This window comes from Geotrypetes seraphini, chromosome 2 (genome assembly GCF_902459505.1).
Source record: "Geotrypetes seraphini chromosome 2, aGeoSer1.1, whole genome shotgun sequence".
NCBI lineage: Eukaryota > Metazoa > Chordata > Amphibia > Gymnophiona > Dermophiidae > Geotrypetes > Geotrypetes seraphini.
The window spans coordinates 252,407,316-252,432,471 of NC_047085.1; the positions used below are offsets into that span (position 1 = coordinate 252,407,316).

General features: G+C 43.7%; 1 protein-coding gene across 3 annotated transcripts in view; it reads right to left on the reverse strand.

The window, feature by feature from the left end:
• Positions 1–25,156, reverse strand: part of XRCC6 (X-ray repair cross complementing 6) — a 116,544-nt gene that overhangs the window by 43,514 nt on the left and 47,874 nt on the right. For all 3 annotated transcript variants that reach the window (XM_033929366.1, XM_033929365.1, XM_033929367.1), the window contains exons 8-11: positions 11,046–11,214; positions 10,677–10,838; positions 10,317–10,446; positions 646–746 (exon numbers count right to left, since the gene is read on the reverse strand). In XM_033929366.1, coding sequence (XP_033785257.1) covers positions 646–746; positions 10,317–10,446; positions 10,677–10,838; positions 11,046–11,214 — 562 coding nt within the window. The remainder of the gene's footprint in view (positions 1–645; positions 747–10,316; positions 10,447–10,676; positions 10,839–11,045; positions 11,215–25,156) is intronic.

A 25,156-nucleotide genomic window follows, 5' to 3' on the forward strand; every position in this document is an offset into this window, starting at 1 on the left:
TTCAAGGAAGGAGATTGTATCTTTTTTTTCAATTCCCTCCAGGAGCCCAATAATTCTTAAATTGTTCCTTTTTCCTCTATTAATACAATCTTCAAGCTCCCTTGAAAGAGTATCTACTTTCTCTCTATATTATTTGCATATCCGAATTTCAGATTCATTTGCAGCTGTTCTCTGTTCAATATTATCAAATTTAAATTCAAGGTTTTCCATACGTCGGTAAGATCCTGCAGCTTTAGAGAGTTGTCAGCGACAATTTCTTTGATTATTTTCAGCTCCGCAAAAATGTCACCGTTATTTTCTTTGGGCAACGGCACTTTAGACGGAGTCGCCGGTTCTATCTTTGATCTTTTTGCGCTTCCCGAACTTGTGCCAGCCATCTCGTTTTTCAGCAGCTTGCTCGTTGCCATTTGTTAATCAAATCTCCCGATTTTCATTAAGATACAGACTAATTTAATAGCTTAAAACTACTTTCAAAAGCCTGTTACTGAGGAGCTCAGTCTTCACCCGACCATCCCGCTGTGACTCCAAGCCACGCCCCTATTGTATTAATTTTTTAATGTTGTTATATAATTAACATGTTAATTGTATTATTAACACATTAATTGTTCAGCCCTAATATATTAACAGTGGACTGAGACTACTTACATGTCAGATCTTCCAATGGCTCAGGCTCCATGAGGTCCAAGGCCAAGGCCTCCAAATTTCTGAAATGCTGCTGGAGCACAGGGTTCTCAAAATCATCACTCCTGGAAGCAAGGGAACAAATATGAAAAAACAAGATGTCAACACTTGTTTTGATAACACAAACAAAAAATCCAACAGAACTGCAGTAATATGTCAAACAAGGAACAAAGGAAAAAACTGCAGGAATGGTGTATAAGACGCCAAGTTTTTAATAAAAACAAACAAACAAACATTAAAATGAACATGAATGTATCCAAAAAGGTTGGAGAACCCGGACACAACATGGTCCATGTTTTGAAGAAACGCTCCTTCCTTAGGAGTCCAAAATAGTATGTCATGTACTGGGGAACCTTATGGATAACACTCGTGCCGCGAAGGAGCTCACCCAGCTTGCTCAGTTGTTTAAGACATTGCTGTCTCCAGTTGTTATCCATAAGATTCCCCAGTACATGACACACTATTTTGGACCACTGAGGAAGGAGTGTTTCTTCAAACACAAACAGTGTTAAGTACAGGTTCGCCAACCTTTTTGGATACCCACACTTGTTTTGCTGACATTTATCATATTTCCATTATGATTGTTTTACATTGCTGTTTAATGTGTATATTTCTGACATTGTACCATGTTACTTCTATCTCTAGTCTAAGATTCATTTTTCCATCTCCAAATTGATTTAATTGATTATTTATACTTATATTTGATCATGTCACTATTGTATACTGTTAACAGATTAGATTTGTACCGAGTATTAAGATTTCTGGATGGTTCTGTAACTTTTAATACTGTATGTTGATATTGTCTATTGTAAATCACTTTAGAACCTTGGCTATGTTAAGTTAATAACTCAAATCAAATAAATAAAACTAAATTTTGTGTCAGTTATACCTACAGTACACTGTCTTGAGTGAATCTCTTCATAAAGACAGTTAGTAAATCCTAATAAGCAAACATACACACAATAAAGTACAGAAGTAACTTCTGTCCTTTAGATTCCTCTCCTCACCCTCCAATTGTTCCTGTGCATGTAACAACAGAAGCAGCAAAGCAAAAGCATTGCTACAAGCAAAATATAAGTTTTTTAATTAAATAAATCTCTATAGGGTCTCTACTAATCCTCCTCTCTGCTATGTAAGAGACAACTACATGGTACAAGTAGCACAGAATTATTAAAGTCCTCAAGCAAAAGATGTCCTGTTTCAAGACTATGCCAGCAAAATGACTTACAGGACTTTTGGCCCAAAGGATTTTGCCTACTCTTTAGGCTTCCTGCTTAAATTGGAATTAGTCTTTACTGGGTTATCACCAAAGATAAAATAAGCCAAGAAGCACAGTTACTTACCATAATAGGTGTTATCCAGGAACAGCAGCCAGATATTCTCACAAGTGGGTGACATCATCCACGGAGCCCCGGTACAGACAGCTTTAAAAGTGCATCACCACTTTAAGAACTTAAGAAAGTTTACGAACTGCCCGCACTGTGCATGTGTGAGTGCTTTCCCACCCGAAGCAGGCTTGCAGCTCCTCAGTTCTGTAAGCACGCTAAGAAGCCAACCAGAGGAGGTGGGTGGGTTGTGAGAATATCTGCCTGTTGTTCCTGGATAACACTTGTTACGGTAAGTAACTGTGCTTTATCCCAGACAAGCAGGCAGAATATTTTCACATGTGGGACTCTCTAGCTTACTGTAATGGGATGGAGGGGGTATTGGCCATTATGAAAATAAATTTTACAAGACTGCTTGGCTGAAGTGACTCTCCCATCTGGAATTAAATTCCAGACAGTAATGAGATGTGAATGTATGAACTGAGAACCAAATAGCAGCTGTACAGAGTTTATCAAAAGGAGTTAAGTGTAGGAAAGCAAGTGAAACTGTCATAGCTCAGACTTTGTGGACTGTGTTGCAACTCTCAGTTGCAGTCCAGCCTGATCATAAGAGAAAGCGATACAAACTGCTAACCATATAGACATAGTTTTCTTGGATATAGGACGTCCCAACTTATTAGGATCAAAGGAAATGAAAAGTTGAAGAGATGCTCTATGTGGCTGAATTCTCTGTAAGTAGGAAGCCAAGGCTCATGCGAGTTGAGAATATGAAGAGCCTTTTCTCTAGAATGAGGTTTAGGAAAGAACACTGGAAGTATGGTAGATCGATTTAGATTACATTCCGTGACTACTTTTGGAAGGATGGATATGAAGCACAACTTTGTCATGATGAAACACTGTGAACAGTGGATCCGCCACCAGTGCTTGAAGTTCACTTATTCTTCGAAGAGAAGTAAGGGAGATGAGAAAAACTACTTTCCAAGTTAGGTATTTCACAGAAGCCGAAGACATTGGTTCAGAAGTAGACTTCATAAGTCTAGAGAGAACAACATTGAGAGCCCAAAATATTGGAGGTGGTGTGGCCTTGAAGAGGTCTGTTAAAGAATCTGGGCACAACAGGATGAGCAGTTAAAGGTTCACCATGAATTGGGCTGTGAAAAACATTGATAGCATTGAGATGAACTTAAATCGAAGTGGTCATAGAAACATAGAAGATGACGGCAGATAAGGGCCATAGCCCATCAGGTCTGCCCACTCTACTGACCCACCCCCAAGTCTACTATCCTAAGGATCCCACTCCTGGTGACAGGTTCCCTTGGCTTAACCCTCTAAGGGATCCCACATGGGCATCCCATTTGCTCTTAAATTCTTGCACGCTGTTTGCCTCGATCACCTGCACCGGGAGCTCGTTCCAAGGATCAATCACTCTCTCGGTGAAGAAATATTTCCTGGTGTCGCCATGAAATTTCCCGCCCCTGAGTTTGAGCGGATGCCCTCTTGTGGCTGAGGGTCCTTTGAGAAAGAGAATCTCTTCTTCCATCTCGATACGGCCGGTAATATACTTAAACGTCTCGATCATGTCTCTTCTCTCCCTATGTTCCTCGAGTGAGTACAGCCCCAAATTTTTCAGCCTTTCCTCGTACGATAGATCCTTGAGCCCCGAGACCATCCTGGTGGCCATCCGTTGCACTGACTCTACTCTCAGCACATCTTTTCAGTAGTGTGGCCTCCAGAATTGCACACAGTATTCCAAATGAGGCCTCACCATGGTTCTGTATAATGGCATTATGACTTCAGCCTTCCGGCTGACGAAACTCCTGCGGATGCAACCTAACAACTGTCTTGCCTTAGATGAAGCCTTCTCCACATGATCAGCAGTTTTCATGTCTGCGCTGATGATCACTCCCAAGTCTCATTCTGTTGAAGTTCTAGCTAAGGTCTCACCATTCAAGGTGTAAGTTCTGCATGGATTTCTGCTGCCGAGGTGCATGATCTTGCATTTCTTAGCGTTGAAGCCCAGCTGCCAGGTCGAGGACCAAAACTCCAACAAATGTAGGTCCTGTGTCATACTATCGGGTGAATTGCCATCTCTCACTATATTGCATTGTTTGGCGGCGTCAGCGAATAACGTTACCTTACCTTGAAGTCCCTGAGTTAGGTAACCTATGAATATGTTGAAAAGGAGCGGGCCCAAGACTGAGCCCTGTGGTACTCCACTGGTCACCTCCGATGTTTTAGAGAGGGTACCGTTAACTACCACCCTCTGAAGTCTGCCACTAAGCCAGTCATTGGCCCATGTAGTTAGTGTTTCTCCCAGCCCCATTGACTTCATCTTGCTCAACAGCCTGCGATGCGGGACACTATCGAAAGCTTTGCTGAAGTCTAGGTATACGACATCCACGGATTCTCCCAAGTCTAACTGTTTTGTTATCCAGTCAAAGAAGCTGATGAGATTGGATTGGCAGGACCTACCCTTGGTGAATCTGTGATGACTGGGATCCCGTAGATTCTCCTAATCCAAGATTGCGTCTAATTTACGTTTGATTAGTGTTTCCATGAGTTTGCATACTATTGATGTGAGACTCACCGGTCTGTAGTTTGCAGCCTCTGCCCTGCAACTCTTTTTGTGCAGTGGAACGACGTTAGCTGTTTTCCAGTCTATGGGGACTCTTCCCGAACTTAGGGAGAGATTGATGAGTCCTGATAGCAGTTCTGCCAGGACATCACGCAGCTCACTGAGCACCCTGGGGTGTAGATTGTCCGGTCCCATGGCTTTGTTCACCTTGAGTCTTGCCAGTTCGTAGTGGTCTTGAGGCTTAAAATGGATAAATGTTGAAGAAATCCAATACTGCAGATATAGAGGTGGATATAGCATCTTGACGATGAAAAATACACCAAGTGGAAAACCGTGTCCATTTCTGCTGGTAACGCTGCATAAACGGCTTCATGATGCTTCTAAGATAAACCAAAAAGCGGACTTGGTATATTTGATACAAACGATCAGTGTCAAGTATATTTTCACTTATGAAACCCTCAGATTCCTGCGCTGGACAATGGTCATATTGAAACAGCAAAATGCAGGTTCACAGATTATCTTTCATTGGGCTTTCATATTTTTTAAGACTCTTGAATTTTTAAGACAGTCATCAAACATTAATACTTAAGCTTCTGCAAAAATTGTATGTAAAACATTGACACTTATCTTTTGATTGGTCGCTTGTTGTTGAGCATGAACAAATGGCCCAACGGGACCCGTTTCGCCAATTATGGCTTCTTCAGGGGTCTGTAAGTTTAGGCTGCAACAACAATTTTTAAACACAAAAAATTACTAACAACTATCGCACTTACATGATATTATTGTAACAAAGTATATGAATAACTAACGGTACTCACTGCGAACAGCTCGACCTGCCTTAAGCAGATCAAAAATGGCGTCAGCAAACTGTCGAATACGCGCATGCGCTTTATTTTCAAATTTAGTGACATCATCCAATGACCTAACACAACTATTGTCATATTCAACAATGTATCAAACAGATATTACTTTGTTGTACACCTATTGGAAGAAAGCGTACCAATCAATAGAACTGTTTAAGCCAGCCGGCTTCCAACGGCATTCCTTTTGGTGTAGCCTCCTTTGTCTATCTCCTCCTCTCTGTTGGGGATCTGCTCTATCTATACAGAAACACTTCAAGTCAGTGAATTTGTGTTTCAATTGAACACAGTGTTCCACAAGGGGAGCTGTTAATTTTTCATTCTTTAAATTGGACTTGTGCTCTGATAGTCTAACTCTGAATGGTCGTGTCGACATGCCCACATACCATTTATTACATGGGCAGATTATCACATAAATGATATGGTCTGAGGTGCATGTCAAAAAATGTCGAATGGTAAATTTCTTCCCGTTCTTAGGATTAATAAATTCTTTGGTAGGAACAGACACTTCACAGAAACTACATTTTCCACATCTAAAAAAACCCTTTGGGTAACAAATTCAAATAGGATGGATGCTGTTGCACTGACATAGCAGGACTTAAAATATCTTTAAGATTTCTCTCCCATGAAAAAGCTATTTTAAGATCTGATTTTTGAAACAAAGGGTGAGATTGCACAATTTTCCAGTTGTTTCTGATGATAGTAGCTGGTATGTTACCATGTGCTGAATAACGTAGCACACGTGCACATATCATCCTGCGGTAGGAAGCACAGAAAATACATCAGAAACAACTGGAAAATTGTGCAATCTCACCCTTTGTTTCAAAAATCTGATCTTAGAATAGCTTTTTCATGGGAGAGAAATCTTAAAGACATTTTAAGTCCTGCTATGTCAGTGCAACAGCATCCATCCGATTTGAATTTGTTACCCAAAGGGTTTTTTAGATGTGGAAAATGTAGTTTCTGTGAAGTGTCTGTTCCTACCAAAGAATTTATTAATCCTAAGAACGGGAAGAAATTTACCATTCGACATTTTTTGACATGCACCTCAGACCATATCATTTATGTGATAGTCTGCCCATGTAATAAATGGTATGTGGGCATGTCGACACGACCATTCGGAGTTGAATATGACAATAGTTGTGTTAGGTCATCGGATGATGTCACTAAATTTGAAAATAAAGCGCATGCGCATATTCGACAGTTTGCCAACGCCATTTTTGATCTGCTTAAGGCAGGTCGAGCTGTTCGCAGTGAGTACCGTTAGTTATTCATATACTTTGTTACAATAATATCATGTAAGTGCGATAGTTGTTAGTAATTTTTTGTGTTTAAAAATTGTTGTTGCAGCCTAAACTTACAGACCCCTGAAGAAGCCATAATTGGCAAAACGGGTCCCATTGGGCCATTTGTTCATGCTCAACAACAAGCGACCAACCAAAAGATAAGTTTTGCTGTTTTATGTACAATTTTTGCAGAAGCTTAAGTATTAATGTTTGATGAGTGTTTTAAAAATTCAAAAAAATTCAAAAGTCTTAAATATGAAAGCCCGATGAAAGATAATCTGTGAACCTGCATTTTGCTGTTTCAATGTGACCATTGTCCAGAGCAGGAACCTGAGGGTTTCATAAGTGAAAATATACTTGACACTGATCGTTTGTATCAAGTATACCAAGTCCGCTTTTTGGTTTATTTGATATTGCTGGGACTTGATACCATTGTTATCTGAGTAGTGAGTCACTTCTAAGATAAGTCTGACAGGATGAGAAAGATGAACCTCAGTCCATGTCAACCTGAGAGGTACCAAGCTGTCAGGTGTAAAGCCTTTAGATTGAGATACAGAAGAGATCCATGATTTTGCGTTAGAAGAGATGGAAAAGTCTGAAGAGACATTGGTTCCTTGATACTAAGCTGAGGTAGCAGGGAGAACCAGGGATGCCTGGTCCACTGAGGGGCCATCAGAAACATAGTGGCCGATTCCTGCTTGAGCTTGACAAGCATCTCAAAGATTAGAGGGATAAGAGGAATCGCAAAAAGAAGCTTGTATGTCCAATCCAGAAGAAACACATCCAGATCCAGGTGTTGGGGGAATACTGCCAGGAGCAAAATTGAGGCAACTTGTGATTGTGGGGGGACACAAACAAATCTATCTGAGGAGTCCCCCAAAGAAAGAATATATGATGCAGAACTGCAGAGTTGCGTGTCAACTCGTGTGGCTGAAGAAACCTGCTGAATCCGTCTGCAAGACAATTCTGCTTCTCTTGAATGCATACTGCTTTCAAAAATATATTGTGAGCAATCACCCAGTTCCAAGTCTTCTAGGCCTCTTGACAAAGAAGGAGATAACCTGTGCCTCCTTGCTTGTTTATGTAATACATTGCAACCTGAACTTCTGTGGGGATTAGGAGGACGTAGTCACAATGCTGCTGAGAATGCGGAACTTCAGGTACTTCTTGTAGTCCAGAAAGAGAAGAATATGGAGATATGCCTCCCTTAGATCCCAAGAAGACCAGAAGCACTCCCAGAGCCACCAAAGAGAATGCAGTCTCCATCCAGAAATGAGGCATTCTTAGGGCCACATTGACCACCTTGAGATCAAGGATTGACCTCCAATCGCCGAATCCAACAGGAGCTGAAAAGAAAAATCCACTCTATGATCCTGAACATCCTACAGGACCACTTCCCATCACTGGGGAGAGAAGTGCTTTTGGTAACCCATGCTCCTGAGGAATCCAACTTCAGGGAAGCAAAACGCTGACCAAAAGTATCTGCCATAGGGCAGAGTCAAGACATGGCCCTAGCACATTTTAAAGAGCCTTCAGGTGCCTTCCAAATGTCTGTCAAAATCCTAACTATGTATGGATGATCAAGATAAAAGTGGCAGATTGCAGCCTCGGATCACTCATGAGGGAATATTCCATAGAGACAGACCACAGCTGGAGGGACTCAGATCAAATCCACTAGATGCACGGGCTTGAAAAATCCACGTACTAGGAAGAGCAAAGGAATGCACAGAAAATGGTGATTTTGTGATTTTAAGGGAGGGCTAGGGTACACTCCCAATCCTACTAAACCAATCTTTTGAAGACACCCCCCCAAAAAAAATCACTGATTTAGGCTGTCAACCTTGTACTCACTGTGCCATGTGATGCCTGGAGCTGCATAGAAAGAAGCTGAAACTACTTACAGGGAGATCCTCTCCCTCAACAAGCAAGCAAACTGGACTGCTGATCTTCTGACTGCTCCCCCCCTCCGGCCCAATACTCAGTCAAGGATCTCCGCCACTCTTGGACACTTCGCAGATACATCTGGCGGAGGAAACGCAGACGGCCCTGATTCTGGGAAACCGCCAGCCTGCGCTCGATCCACTAGCAGATGAACCTGGAGTGAGCAAGCTCTCAAGGCAGTCCCTGAGCCCTGATCTGAAGAGCAGGCTGTCCAGAGGATGCACTGCCTTGCAGCCAACCTCCTGGAAGCAGACAGCATGAAGTCTGCTATCTCCACAGTCAAAGCTGTCCCCGCAGGGAACCTCTATAGCACAACAGCCAAAAACACCAATTGAAAGAACTGAATTTAAAGAAATAAACACGAGCAGAAAAGACAAGCTCCTACAGTCTGACTTGTAGGAAAGAAACTTATTTCCTGGGGAGCAGTCCTGCGGTAAAAGGGGAGGAGCTCAAGACTCTGTGTTATGAGGATTCCTACAAGCTCTGGTGAGTATGGGAAAATAATCCAATAGTCCAGGAATAGAGTGGCACTGTACAATAAGTATGAGTTAATGAAGACCTGATAAGAAGCTAGTGGGAAATGAGTATAGTGTTCTGAAAGAATTTTCTCCCAAAAGATTCCAATCTCTAAGCCTTTCTCCCTGGGGCACCAAAGAATACAATTGTGAGCTCTTGGATCTTTTAAGAGCAAATCTGACTTCCATGGAATAGTGAAGAAACTATTGCTTTTCAAATCCAGGAACCTTCTGAGTTTATGTTTAATTAACATTTGATATAACGCTTAAGCATATTACAGTTCTGTACATTGTCAATAAAAAGGCAATCTGTATGTTTCTATGTCCTTGAGAATTCTGTGAATGAGAGGAGGGGTGTCATGAACTTGAGAATGTCCAATGTTTTTACCTTGAGTACCACCTCCATCTCTCACTTAAATGGACTAACTTTTGTATTTCCCTGAGAAGCTCAATAAAGGAAAAATCCTCAACTAGGAACTTTCTCCTTTCATGTGGTGGAGAGGAATCATACAGTAATGCAATGGAATCCTTCTCTTTTGGCAATACATCTGGCTCTTAAGCAGTCCCAGAAATGTACTCCAAAGAAGTCTTAGTTTCTCTCTGTCTATCTTGATCTCTGTTCCTCAGTGAAAAAAGACCCCAAGTTAAAGTACTTGTAATACACTGTAATATGTAAACTGCTTTGGTTATACCACAGAAAGGTGGAATATCAAACACATTACCCTTACCCTCTCCCTATGTACACAAACATCTTCTTGGCTTTTGCATTCACCTTCTAGTTTGGTAGACCTCTGGCACAAGACTCAAATTCAAATTCTCCACATGGAAGTGTGCAGTAATTACCATGGGACTAACTGCAAGCTTTTGAATTTTTTTGCTTAAAACTTCCACTTATTTTAGTTTCCCTCTCAAAAGCTATCATATGACCCTAGGCTGCAAAACAGGTTCCATAATCTGAAGGGTAATCTCTCTACACCTCTCACCACAAAGATTCCTGGGCTTCTCCTGAGCACCAGGCTTTGTCCCAGGTCACTGACAGATGCTCTCTCTCTGACTGGACTATGGATAGAAGCACTCCTCTACCGCTTTTTGCCCCTTTGCAAATGGCAATACATATCCCACCCAAGTGCTACCTGTACTTGAAGCGCAGTTTCTGAACTATTTCCTTCATCTTCTCCACCTGCTCTCTGCCAGCTCTCATCTTTTCCGATATATCCAACTTGCGAATGTCATCAATAAAAGGTAGAAACATGAGATGAAAGCCTGAAAAGAAGAGATTGTGGAGAGGAGTCAGTGAGGAAAGAATTCATGTGGAGAACAAATCCAGCACAGAACTTGAAAAGGCATGCATAGTATCCCAAATAGAACAAGAGGTTAGGAAGGAACATCAATGGTGAACTGCCATCCAAGCCTCTACTAGCAAAGAGCAAAAAGAGAAGAGGCCAACACACATTATGTGATTTAACAAATTGAACATGGAAATCCCTATTTACCTGGAGAAGTTACCTGCACATTCTGACTGTCCATCTTCTCCTCCTGGGGAACCAGTGCCACAAAGCGAGGAGGTATATTCCTGCGAGGTGTATACCTACATAGTGCCATAACCTCTCGCTCCAAGCATTGGGTCAGCAAAGCATTGAACAGAGTTGTACTCCCTGCAATTTCACAAAAAAGATCAATAAATAGACAATGAATTAATCACTAGATCTTCCAACCCTGCTATCTCACTTGTCATGTAACACTAAACACATCTGCTAATACAACTCAATCCAGATCTGGGACCCAATACACAGAACTCTGCTAATGTCCTTCACTTCTGACCCAACTGTTCCCATCATCCAGATTTTACTCCCTGTACTCACCAGTCACAAGAGATTCCTCTGGATACAGGAACTGGGCTGGCCTGACAAAGTGATGTTTCTTTAGTAGGGCCAGGGGCTTGAATCCAATCAGAACCAAACTTGGTTCATCAAAGTGTTTCACTTGTTCTGTTTCCTCTTTCTCGAGCACGATCTTTCGGTTGCCATAGACCTAATGAAGGTAACCAACATATTCCTACATATCATCAAATGTAAAACTTCTCAATTTAGTTTCTCTTCTGTTCAACACTTATCCTCAATTCATCTAACCTAAGGAGTAATTTGGTCTTACCTATTAATTTTCTTTTCTCGAGTCCAACCAAACTGTTCCAGAACTTGTGGGTCCTTGTCTTACCAGGATATAGAGAGAGGCTAATCTCTATGATCTAAAAGTGCCCCTGTGTAGCTTTAGCAGCTCAATATTTCTGTAGCAAAGCAGACAGTAATGCTCAACCACCCTCTTTTACTACTTTGGAAGAGCGATCCAACTCAAAGCAAACTGGCTGTATTTTGGAGGATCCCCTCCATACTTGGAAGCCATGTGATTGAAAGGGTGGCTTCTGAACTGGTCTGGCTGAAGAGGTTTAGGCTTTGCAGTTATCACCTGGTATCTTGGGGAGGTATGGATATCACTGCTATTCATCAACCACAACAATGCAATTAACAATTTGAATTTGGTATAACTAACTCCCAAATTATAAGTGGTTGCAGTTGAAGCAAGCCATTCAGAAGGGGTTCCCTGTTAGGAAAAATTTTTAAAAATTTTATAGCCTGCAGATCCTTTCCTTCCAAACAGATTTTTTAGGACATCAGGTATAAATTAATATCTGAGTCCTTGAATAAAAACCAAAAAATGGTCTGCATGAAATCTGGAGCATTGAGATAAAACAGTACATTTCTGTATCTTGACAGCCACGACTTTGGACTTGGAGGATGAAATGTACAGCATCAGCATCTATGAGACAATTGGTAGAGAGCGTCTGTCCCTGGATGTTGGCTCTGCAGGTGCATGTGGAGTCAAGGTGTACAAGACGGCGGTGCGGGTTGAAAGTGGCACTCAAATCAGCTCAGGGATCTGGGGAGGGGGTGCCGGACCTACCTATGTTTGAGCCAGGAAGAAGACCGATTGGGGCCGGCTTGTCGTTCCCCAGCCACTGGCGGCGGACGGATCCTGCGCTGAAGGAGAGGGAACACAGGCCTGAGATGGCGCATGAGGGAATGGCTAATAAAGACAGTAAGTGCATGAGACGATCTACGCGATTACAAGCATGCTTCTGGCAAAAATTATGCTCGTAAACCAAGTTACCACTGTATTGGGAAAAATAAAATGGCAGATGACATTTAATGTGAGAAAGTGCAATGTGAGGCATGTGGGAAATAGGAGTCCAAACTATAGCTATGTGATTTAGGGTTCCACGTTAGGAGTCACTGCCAATTGAGGATACATTGAAACACAGCTCAATTTACAGTAGCAGCTAAGAAAGCAAATAGAACCTTAGGAATTATCAGAAAAGGAATGAAAAACAAAGATGAAAATGTTATAATATTCTTATATTGCTTTATGGTACGGCCACACCTTAAATACTGTGTGCAATTCTGGTCGCCGTATCTCAAAAAAGATGTAGCGGAATTAGAAAAGGTACAGAGAAGAGCAACGAAATGATAAAAAAGATGGGACAACTTCCCTATTCAGCTTGGAGAGGAGATGGCTCAGGGGTGATATGATAGAGGTCTATAAAATACTGAGTGGAAAGGATAGATGTGACTAGCTTGTTTACTCTTTCCAAAAATTCTATAACTAGGGGGCATGCGATGAAGCTACTAAGTAGTAGATTTTAAACAGACTGGAGAAAATATTTCTTCACACAACATATAACTAAACTCTGGAAATCATTGATGGAGAATGTGGTGAATCAGTTAGCTTAGCAGGATAGAATAATTTCCTAAAAGAGAACTCCACATGTCATTATTGAGATGGCCTGGGAAAATCAACTGCTTATTCCTAGGATAAGCAGCATAAAATCTGTTTACTACTTAGGATCTAGCTAGGTACTTGTGACCTGGATTGGCCACTGTTGGAAACAGGATGTTGGGCTTGATGGACTTTTGATCTGTCCCAGTATGACTACAAAAAACAAAAATCACTGAACGCATAAGAACTGCCATCTCCGGATCAGACCTTTGGTCCATCAAGTCCGGCGATCTGCACACGTGGAGGCCCAGCCAGGTGTACACCTGGCGCAATTTTAGTCACCCATATCCCTCTATGCCTCTCATAAGGAGATGTGCATCTAGTTTGCTTTTAAATTCTAGAACGGTGGATTCCGCAATAACCTCCTGGAGAGCATTCCAGATGTCCACCACTCGTTGCGTGAAGCAGAACTTCCTGATATTTGTCCTGGACTTGTCCCCCCTTACCTTCAGTCCATGTCCTCTTGTCCGTGTCACATTGGACATTGTAAATAATTTTTTTTCCTGCTCTATTTTGTCGATTCCTTTCAGTATTTTGAAAGTCTCGATCATATCCCTTCGCAGTCTCCTTTTCTCAAGGGAGAACAATCCCAGTCTCTTAAGTCATTCCTCATATTCCAAGTTCTCCATACCTTTTAATAGCTTCGTTGCTTGTCTCTGCACCCTCTCCAGCAGTTTTTTGGGTTTTTTTTTAAATATCATGTTTATTGAGCAAAAGGCAACCGGCAAACAAGAGCAAAAACACCAAGTAACAAAGTGAACAATGCATCCTACAAGAGCAAAGGGTACAAGTAAGAAAGTAACTCACAAAGGTACAGAGCAGAGCTGCCTCATAACCACATCAGAAACAAAGTGGAGTGAGAAAAGCAACCTGCCAGCCAGGGGCCTCTATCCATTTTAAGGAAAGAGAAAAACAACCAGAATCCCCAAATGATTCAAAACAAACTCTCTGCACCCAATCAGAACACCCGCACACCAAACTAAACACACCTATACATCCCATAGCACATCCGTACACTCACATACACCTGTACACATACATACAGTCACACTCTCTCCGCCAGGAAATACCTTACCGATCCAAGTAAGTAAGTAAGTAATTAAATGAGTAAGTAAGCAAGCATGGAGCCCAAGAAAATGTCCAGTAAATGTGGCCCGAAACAGAGAAGAGAAAAGACACCAGTCTACAGGCCACATAAAGGAGGACACACAAAGAACCAAGAACCCACCCACAAGTCAAACAGGAAATAAAAGAGCAAAAAGAGCAAAAGCCCAACTGAAACAGCTGGGAGACTAAACAATCCAACACATAAAAACAGACAAAAACTTTTAAACATTAGAGTCCAAGAACTGCTGCCAAAGGGTACAGTAAAGCTTCCATGGGACCTGTGGATGTGGGGAATAGGTGTCCAACTCAAAGCGTGCCGGCTGTTTCATCAAAGCTGTCCACATGTTGTACGGGGGAGCCTCCTCGGAGATCCAGTATTTCAGGACAAGTCTTTTCCCCACAAGAATAGCGTGTAAGACAAATTTCTGAGAAGGCGAGTCATGAGTCTGAGAAGGCGGAGAAGCCATGGTGCTGAAGATCTTGGACATCCCCCAAAAGCAAAGCAGGTGTATTCCAGGGCACCGGTCTGTGCAGGAGAGCAGCAAGACAACGCTGTGCAGAGTCCCATAGAGTCAATTTCGGGCAGGTGAAAAAGGAATGAATAAAAGTTTTACATCTAATACATTTATCGTCTGGCCATAACCCCATGACATGCCCTCGAGCCCGTGTAATATATAAGCGGTGCAGGAGTTTGTATTGAGTCTCCAGCAGGATCACCGCTTTCACATGAAGATAAAGTGTTTGGAAGAGAAGCCTAATATCATGGACGGAGACATCCATCTGGAGTTCGTTGGTCCACTCTCCCACCAAAGTAGTTAAGCACCCTTCCCCAGCCTTGTCCCTCCCTTCACCATACCAGGTGGAGATTTTATTATTCTCAGTCGGGATGGAAAGGAAAATGGAGTCCAAGGCGCCATAACCCCAGGTCTCCCCGTGGGCTCGCAGCAAGGAATGATAATAATGATGAACTTGGAGGTAAGTGAAGACATTGGCGGGGGGCAGATGCCATGCTGTCTGCATTTGAGCAAAGGAGGGGAAACAGCCGCCTCCCAAAGTTACAATAGAAAATAATCATGCAGCAAAACGTAAGAAAAGACAAAAAGTGAACTGCCAAGGGCCAATAAAACATTGGAGCCTCGAGTTTCCAACAGGAAATGGGCACATGGGGCTTGCCCAGGATCACAGAGCTAGAAGCGTGAAGACAGGATTCCTGACTTGCAGAGCAGCGAAGTCAGGGTAACAGAGCCGGGCACAGCCAAGGAGCAGCCACTGATGTGGGTCAGTCCTCCAGAAAATGCAGCTGCTCAACCCTCACTGCAAAGCCGCTACATCCTGAGGGGAGCTGGCCACAGCGGTCACTCACACTACACAGGGCACCCAAGCGGCTGCCCCAGGACCCGACACCCATCAGGACAAATGCCCAAACCAGGTCATCACAGCAACCCCTCTACATCCAACAGGCCATAAACAAAACAGAACAAATTAGCAGAAGGGGGGGCTTGCCCAAATGCCGGTGCGGATCCGATTCAGGAGGCACCATGGTCCCCACGTGCCACAGCAGGTAGAGTTTTGATGAACCCCTCCAGCTCTGCAAGGTGTTGTAAAATGTGGTGGAGTTATTGTAAGTCACCCAGGCTCTCGCAGGGTACAATAGAGAGAAGCGAATGTTGCGCTTGAATAACTCACTACAGTGGGGTGCCATGGCCCGGCGCCGCGACAAAACCTGAGGCGAGAAGTCATGAAATATAAGCACCTTGTGACCCTCTAGTTGCAGATTAAGATCTTTTCCATGGTGATAGTGGGCCAGCACTCGCTCCTTTACTGCATAATTGAGGAACCTTGCAATGACCGGCCGAGGCCTGGACTCCTCGTCCCGGCGGGATCCCAATCTGTGGGCTCGTTCGATAGAAAAAGGTGCCAAAGGGTTAGGTAGGGCAACAGCCTTAGGCAGCCAGTCCTCCAGCCAGTGATGAAGATCGACATCACGAATGGAGTTGGGGATCCCCACAAACCGCAGGTTATTACGGCGTCCTCTGTTCTCCTGATCCTCGAGGCGGTCCAGCAGAGCCTTGTTCTTCGATTCCAACGTGCGGAGGCGCTCCTCATGATTAGCCACGGTGTCTTCCTGCTGGGCTTTGCAATCCTCAGCCCATTGGAGCTGACCAGCCTGGGAATCTAGACTTTCCTTAATACCTTCCATGAAGGTATGGATGGTGGCTAGCTTGTCTTCCATGGCCAAAGTGAGGGAGCGGGTAAGCTCCTGAACCACTGCCACCTTCAGGGTGAAGACAGGCACCTCGTGGTGCTCCGCCATTTTGTTGTCCGGTCCCCTTGGCCTGTCTCTCGCGGTCTGGGTAGATTTAGTTGCCATCAACCCATCCTGTGCTGGGTGAAGTGGTGGGTCAGATGCAGCGGCGGGAGGACTTTCAAATCCGCAGTTTGTGGCACAATGCCAGCCGGGTGAAAGCAGGTAAAATATCAATAGATTTAGGCGCAGCCCGGAGCTACACAGAGGCACGTCCGTTCACCCTCCCGGCATCACGTGCCCCCCCCCCCCCTCTCCAGCAGTTTTATATCCTTCTTTAGGTTGGGAGACCAATGTTGGACACAGTATTCCAGTGTTTTCTGACCATTGTCCTATAAAGCGGCATTATAACTTTCTCCGATCTATTCGTGATTCTTTTCTTTATCATGCCTAACATTCTATTTGCTTTCTTTGCCGCTGCCACACATTGTGCCGACGGTTTCAGGGTCCTATCTATCAGTACACCCAGGTCCTTTTCTTGTTCGCTCTTACCCAGAGTTGCACCTGACATTCTATACTCGTGTTCCTTGTTCTTTCTGCCTAAATGCATTACTTTGCACTTTTCCACATTAACCTTCATCTGCCATTTCTCCGCCCATTTCTCTAACGGACACAAATCACTCTGGAGTTCCTCGCTATCCTTCTGCAATCTGATTGCCCAGCATAGCTTTGTGTCGTCTGCAAACTTGATGATCTCACTGGATGTTCCTTCTTCTAGGTCATTGATGAAAATATTAAATAAGATGGGCCCAAGTACCGAGCCCTGGGGCACACCGCTAGTCACTTCCCACTCTGCTTTCTGTTCGCCAGCCATTTGCCTATCCATCTTAGTATATCTCCCTCTATTCCATGGCTTTGTAGTTTCCTGAGAAGTCTTTCATGTGGAACCTTGTCGAATGCTTTCTGGAAGTCCAAGTATATTATGTCCACCGGTTCTCCACTATCAATTTGTTTGTTCAAAGTCTCAAAAAACTGAAGTAAATTCATCAAACATGATTTCCCTTTCCTGAAGCCATGTTGAGTGGCTCTCATCAGGTCATGTGTATCCAAGTGCTGGACTATGCTATCTTTAATCAGTGCTTCAACCATCTTTCCAGGGACAGACGTAAGACTCACAGGTCTGTAGTTGCCTGCTTCTCCTTGATCCTTTTTTGAAAATTGGTGTGACGTTCGCTATCTTCCAATCGTCCGGTATCTGTCCAATTCTAATTGACAGGCGAGAACTTCAAAGACATTGCTTGATACACTTGAGGTCTAAAATTGGATGAACCCTCCTTCTTGGGAACCACAACGTAAATGAAATAACGTCCTGACCCGACGTTGTCGTTTGGCAATGGCACCACCGCTTTAAGATTAAACAGCTTTTGAAGCATTTGCCAAAACACCACATGCTTCCAGGGGGCATGACAAGGGTATTCTAGAAAAGCATCTGCCAGAGGACAAGCAAACTCTAAATCATAACAGACATGGATTATCTGTAGCATCCACTGGTCTAAAGTTATGCAGGCCCACTTCTGAAAAAATTCTCAGAGTTTTGCACCCACCAGAACTGGGCCAGAACACCCTCACTGAGAGGAAAGGGAGGCAGCAGGGAGGACAGATTTCTCAGGAAATACCATTCCCTAGTACCAGATGTCCTTCTTCCCAGCATGTAGCAGTGAGCCTCATGAAGATGCCTTCTTACAGATGCCCCTCAACCAGCTATATGGGGCTTATCCTCCAGAAGCCTAGGTACTTTGCTAAACTGCTTACCAACTTGTCCAATTCCTCATCAAAGAGAAGAGTCCTTAAAAGGAAAATGACTAAGCTTAGACTTGGAGGCAGAATCAGCGGACCAACCCCAAAACCACAACGACGAGCACCATGCTTTTGGCCAATGCTCACAAAAGATTATACATTGCATCCAAACAAAAGAAGATCCCATCTCAAGATAAGCTTGATTCCAATCAACGACTCACAGGACCTCCTGAGGATCTTTTTCAAAATACAAAACTGCAGACACTTGATCAATGAGCTCCTCCTGATGGAAAATGCAAACCACCAAAGAATCTTGTCTCAATGGAAGCTTCATCACCCAAGCCTCAGCCAACTCAGATGCCCCAGCATCTCCTAGATCCAGGAAATCAGCCCCCGACTATTCCGTCTTCCTCAGAGAGAAGGTCATCTTCCAACATACCTTCCTCCTCCAAGGAGGAACACATTGCCCAGGCAAGCTCTCCCGAACAGACCACTCAAAAAAAAAAAAAAAAAAAAGATACCCAAATATCAACTTTCCTTTTCCATCCACCAGAAGAGAGCTTGAGAGCAGATCCCACAGGCTCTCAAAGTTGCCATCTCTGCCCCAAAACAGGGAGCAAACAGCTGAGGTACCACTAAACCAAATGGGAAGGTGGAAGAAAGGGGGAAGGGATCGGCCACCTGAATTTGGGACCCCAAAGCTTAGCAGACCCCTGTGGATCCTTACTTCAGTCCAGCAATCTAACTTTTTTTTTTAGGAGGATAGTACAAGTATTCAGATATCTACAGATTTCAAGCTATTATTCTTATTAAAAATTTAAGTGACCGACAGGGACTGTACAGAATTACCACCTCCGCCTGCTGGAGACTGAGAAAAGACCGACTTGGAAGGGACCCACTTATACCTAAGAAATCAGTAATTCTCAGTTTCCATCTACTAGCAGAGGTGCGTATACTTATTGTCTGTGCCGGTCTGGAGGGACGTTATAGAAGGAGAATAATCTAAAAAAAATATTTCACGAAAGGGTGGTGGATACATGAAAAACTCTCCCAGTGGAAGTAGTGGAAATGAAGACTGTATGTGAATTCAAGAAAGCATGAGATAACACATAGGAGCTCTAAGAGAAAGGAAGGGACAGTAGATGGCAAACTGGATTGGCCATATGGTTTTTATCTGTCATCATTTTCTGTTTTTATGTTTCTCATTAATCTCTCTCCATCTGCTGGATTAATGATATAACCTAGTAGTCCTCATAAATTAGAGGCCACTATGAATTCAAACAAGCTGAAGGATTGATCAATTTGGAACTAGTGAATCACCTAGACAAATTTAACCTCTTTAGAAAAGGATTCAGCACAGAGACAGTTTTAGTTTCAATCTTCAACCACCTTTACGGTCTTTTTAGTAAAGGTACCAGTGCTCCGATCTTACAACTAGATTTTAGCAGCGCATTTGATCTAGTGGATCATGAAATAATGCTACATTACCTAGACGCAATGGGGCTCTTGGGAAGAGTTTGGAACTGGTTTCAGGGGGTTTTTTAACCAAAAGATCATATCAAATGGTCTGCGAGGGGAAATACTCCAATTCTTGGAAAAATCCTTTGGGGGTACCTCAAGGTTCCCCACTATCACCCATCTTATTTAACATCTACATTTCATGTTTAGGACATCTATTACAAAAGTTAAACCTAAAATACTACATATATGCTGATGATATCTCAATTTTAATTTCTCTGAACAACGTGACCAACTCAATTTTAAAGAACACATTTCCCATATCATGACTGAAATTGAACAGTGGACTATCAATTTTAAATTGAAATTAAACACAGAAGACAAAAATTTTCTTGGCAAGCCCAAAAGACAAAATCACCATAACATCATTACACCTAAATGGTTACGATTACCCAATATCAAAAACCATAAAAATATTAGGAGTCACATTAGACACCCACTTGACCATGATCGAACAAACGAACTTGGTGGCAAAAAAGTGCTTCTTTGCACTATGGAAATTAAAGACCATCAAAAAATATTTTGACCCTCTATCTTTCAGACTACTAGTTCAGTCATTGGTTCTATCTACATTGGACTACTGCAACATCATCTACGTGGGTATACCTAAAAAAACTGTGAGAAAATTAAGAATAGTGCCGAACACGGCCATCCACTTAATATTTGGACTAAAGAAAAGCGAGCACATTAGTCCCTACTTCAAACTGCTGCACTGGTTGCCTATGGAGGCACAAATAATATTCAAATTCTCTTGCTTTTGCTTTAAACTGGTGTGGGGAATAGCCCCTACCCATCTCTTATCACATTTCGAACTATACATCCCCACTAGGACAACCAGAACTATACATCCCCACTAGGACAACCAGAAATTGCAATCTTTTTGCCTACCCAAAGATCACTGGTTGCAAATACAGGTCCTTTCTGGACAGAACTTTTAAGTTTCAAGCTAGTAAACAGCAGTCCTGGCTAGCAATAACATCAACAGAATCAGGTTGACCTACGGCGCATTTCAGAAAGAAATTAAGACAGCTCTGTTTGATATATTTATCTCCTAATCAGATACCATTTAAAACTATTAACAAAAAGCTGATAACTTTGAGAAATATGTGTATTTTTTACTAATTGTATTCTGTAATTCATTGACTGTTCAGTGATATCTTCGCTATTTGTATTCTGTAATTCTCTGATTGTCTGTCCAACTCTCTTCACTGTAAATCGCCTAGAAGTCGTAAGATTGTGGCGGTATAGAAAAAAATAAAGTTATTATTAAAAAATATCTTCCCATGCAGGGCCATGACACCATCATTTGCAAATGCATGCTCTTCTTTTCATGCATTGTCATTCTAGAATACAGCTTTTCATCGATATACTAAAATATTTTTTCATTGCTTTGAATCAAAAGATATTTCACCATATTTGACATAAGAAACCTCCCAAGGTGGTGGGGAAGGTCTTATGGCACCTAAAGTGAGGAGGGGGTATGGGCGTGCTGAATTTTGAACTATATAATAAGGCAGCACAATTGCATATTTTAGCGACTTGGACAAGCTGAATATCTAAACCATGGACACAGATGGAATAAAAATTGACCTCTTCAGTTCTTTTATGGGCTATACATGGCTCCCTCAATAGTTTATCTCAGTCTCCACCTGCTGGTCATGGTGAGTTATTACCCATCAGTGAACTGTGTCGGTCTGGAGAAGCGCTAAAGAATGAATCTAGAGCAGGGGTGCCCAAAAGTTCGATCGCGATCGACCAGTAGATTGCAAAGGCAACGCGAGTGTTCTGTTCTCCCTGCTTCCTCAACGTCAGGCCAGGAACGTAAAAATGCCAGGCCCACAGCTTTCCCCCTGACATCAATTCTGATGTCGGAGAGGACGTTCTGGGCCAGCCAATCGCTGCCTGGCTGGTCTGGAATAGAGAATGACACGGGGAAAAAATCTGTCCCTGTCACTGCACCGTCCCCGGCCTACCATCCTCTGCACCGCCCCATCACCGCCGTTCCTTTCACCGCCCCGTCACTGCCATCCCATTCACCGCCCCGTCACCGTCTCGCACCCATCTTCTTCCCTCCACTCCCCCATAGTCTGGCATCTGTCTTCTTCCCTTCCAGCGTCTTCTCCCCACTCTGCCTTCCACATTTCCTTTCAGGGTCTGTTCCTCTCTACCCTCTTTCAATGTCTGTTCTATTCCTTTTACCACCACCCTTCCCTCCCTCCTTTACCATCTGTTCCTTTCTACCACCCTTGTTTCATATCTTCTATCAGTCCCCCCACCATCACTAGCAGTCTCTTTTCTCCCTTACCATGAGCAAATAGAACTTCTGAAAATTGTATTGCTGAGGCATTATTTCTAGTACGCCTTTTTTTCCAGATGGATAATGACATCAATTTTATAATTCTTACTGTCTGCTGTGATTTCATTCACAATTTGGTTTGTGTTTTGTACCTGAGGATTCCATGAGGCATTTAACCTTTTCCTGTCTCTTCTGTGATTTCAAGTTGATTCCTTCAATAATGGAGTCTCAAGGCAGTAGCAGTTTTCTATTTTGGGCTCTTTTGACATTGTTTAAGGGATTTCTTGTACATTTGGTGCTAGTCTTCTTTGATGAGGTCACTTCAGAATCTATTTCCAAGGAAGAGAAACTTTTTCCCTTTCACCCCCTCCTTCCTTGTGTGAGCCGGAACACGCGGTCCCCGCAAGCAAGTAATTTTATATCATTTTCATTCTATTCATTCATAGAAATTAAAGTCTAGATAATGCCAGTCACATAACAAAACATGATTTTACAAAAATAATTCCCTGCACAGTCAAGCCTGCAAGGATTACTAAATGTCTTTCAGCAGCTCCCCTCCCTCCCCCCCCCTTACCTTTGTGGCCAAGTCAAAATGATCTACCAACAATAAAATTTTAAAAACACAAAGCACGCTGTATGCAGAGAAAATGTTAATTATCATTTATATTCCGCGGGTTTTCAAAGAGGTCAAGGCAGATGACTTTATGCAATGTCACCTCAGTAACAACTATACAAAAATAGACAAATATTCCCCCTCCCTTTTTACTAAACTGCGATAGCGGTTTTTAGCGCAGGGAGCTGCGCTGAATGCCCCACGCTGCTCTCGACGCTCATAGGCTCCCTGCGCTAAAAACCGCTATTGTGTTTTAGTAAAAGGGGGCCATAGTGCAAAATATAGACAGCAGATATAAATTCTCAAAACGGACACATTTTGATCACTAAGTTGAAAATAAAATCATTTTTCCTACCTTTTTGTCTGGTGATTTCATGAGTCTCTGGTCCTTCTTCTTTCTTCTCCTGCCCCCCCCCCCCCTCTTTCTTTCTCTCTCCCCCTGGCTCCCCTCTTTATTTCTGCCTTTCTTTCTCTCTCCCCCTGGCCCTCCTCTTTCTTTCTGCCTTTCTTTCTCTCCCCCTTGACCCCCTTTTTATTCCTGCCTTTCTTTCTCTCTCCCTCTGGCCCCCCTCTTTATTTCTGTCTTTCTTTCTCTCTTCCCCTGGCCTCCCTCTTTATTTCTCTCTCCCCCTGGCCCTCCTCTTTCTTTCTGCCTTTCTTTCTCTCCCTCTTGACCCCCTCTTTATTTCTGCCTTTCTTTCTCTCTCCCCTTGGTCCCCCTCTTTCTTTCTGCCTTTCTTTCTCTCTCCCCCTGGCCCCCCCTCTTTATTTTTTCCTTTCTTTCTCTCTCCCCCTAGCCCCCACAAAGCCATCGTGCCAATTTCTCCACTTCCACGATTCTTTCCCTACCCTCGCCCCCAAGTACATTACATTACATTACATTAGTGATTTCTATTCCGCTTGTACCTTGCGGTTCAAAGCGGATTACATAAGAAGAAGCTGGACATTTCCAGGAGGGTACATGACATTTAGGTTAAGACATAGTTACAGAACGAGTATAGGCTTGGTAACATTGGATGAGAGCAGTTATATTACATTATATATCAAATCTTTTTCCAGGCGTTGGTAGGTAATATGAATCGATAGGAGGAATTAGGTTTTTTTTTTTTTTTTTTTTTTTTTAATTTTTGGTCGGTTGAGGATTTGGTGTCAGGGATTGGGTAAGCAGCCAATTTCTCCCTGCTCCTTCCCCAATGTCCTGATGTCCTGAACTTCATCGGGCAGCAGCAGCATTCACAATTCACTGCTGTTGCCCGCTTCAGGCCTTCCTCTCTGTCGGGTCCTGTCTTCATGAAAACAGGAAATAGGCAGGACCCGGCAGAGAACAAGGCCTGAAGCCGGCAACAGCAGCGAATTGTAAACACTGCTGCTGCCCGAAGAAGGTAATGGAGCACCGAGGCAGACCGCTTCTCCCCCCTCCCAGCCGAACCCCCACTGACCCTCCTATCTCCCCCCCATGAACCTTTCCGACCCTCCCAGCGAGAGCAGCAAACCTCCTTCGCGGCTTTCTCCTCCCTCTGCCGTGTCACTGATGACGTCATCAGTGATGCGGCAGAGGGAGGAGAAAGCCGACCTACTGGAGGGAGGTTTGCTGCTTTCGCTGGGAGTGTCGGAAAGGTTCACTTGGGGGGGGGAGAGATAGGAGGGTCAGCGGGGGTTCGGCTGGGAGGGGGGAGAAGCGGTCTGCCTCGGTGTTCCAAGGCCTGGCGCCATTACCTTTTTCGCCCCTCCCGCCCCCCCCCCCTTGGTACGCTACTGCTCTCCAGCTTTCCTTAGTTTGCCGGTTTTCTTTTTCGGAGACCGGCACGCTTTCAAAGAGCCGCGCACGCGCGGCTGCTCAAAGTTCAATCTTCTGCTCTGCTGCAACTTCCTGTTTCCGGTTGGGTCAGAACAGAAGATTGAATACTGAGCAGCCGCGCATGCGCGGCTCTTTTGAAAGCGGTCGCCGAAAAAGAAAGCCGGCAAACTAAGGTGAGGTGGAGAGAGGAAGCTGGTTAAACGATCGAGCCGGCATGCGGGTGGGCGGGTGGGGGCTGCGGGGACCGCATGATCTTTTATGCCTCACTGCGGTGACAAGACCATTCACCGCTCCACGGGGCGGTGATGGCCTTGTCCCCGTCTCCGCAGAGGCTGCTAATTTTCATTCCCCGTTTTTGGCTGGTTACCCGCGGCTAAACGCAGTAGCCGCGGGTAAACCGCCACCGTGTCATTCTCTAGTCTGGAACTTCCTCTCCAATGTCAGAATTGACGTCGGGGGGAGGGGGGAAAGGCTGTGGGCCCAGCGCTTGTACGTGCCTGGCCTGACGTCGGGGAAGCAGGGAGAAATCAGCGGCGGTGGCTGGGGGGGCAGGGAGAGAGAAAGACAGACAGACAGACAGAAAGAAAGAAAGGGGGTCAGGGAGAGAGAAAGAAAGACAGACAGAAAGAAAGAAGGTGGGGCAGGGAGAAAGAAAAAGAAAGAAAGAGAGGGAGGGGGGAAATTTTGGGTTGGATAGTATTGCCATCAAGTTCATTCTTCTCTTCCACATAAGATATCCACAAGCATATTCACCTGTTTTCTGAATCA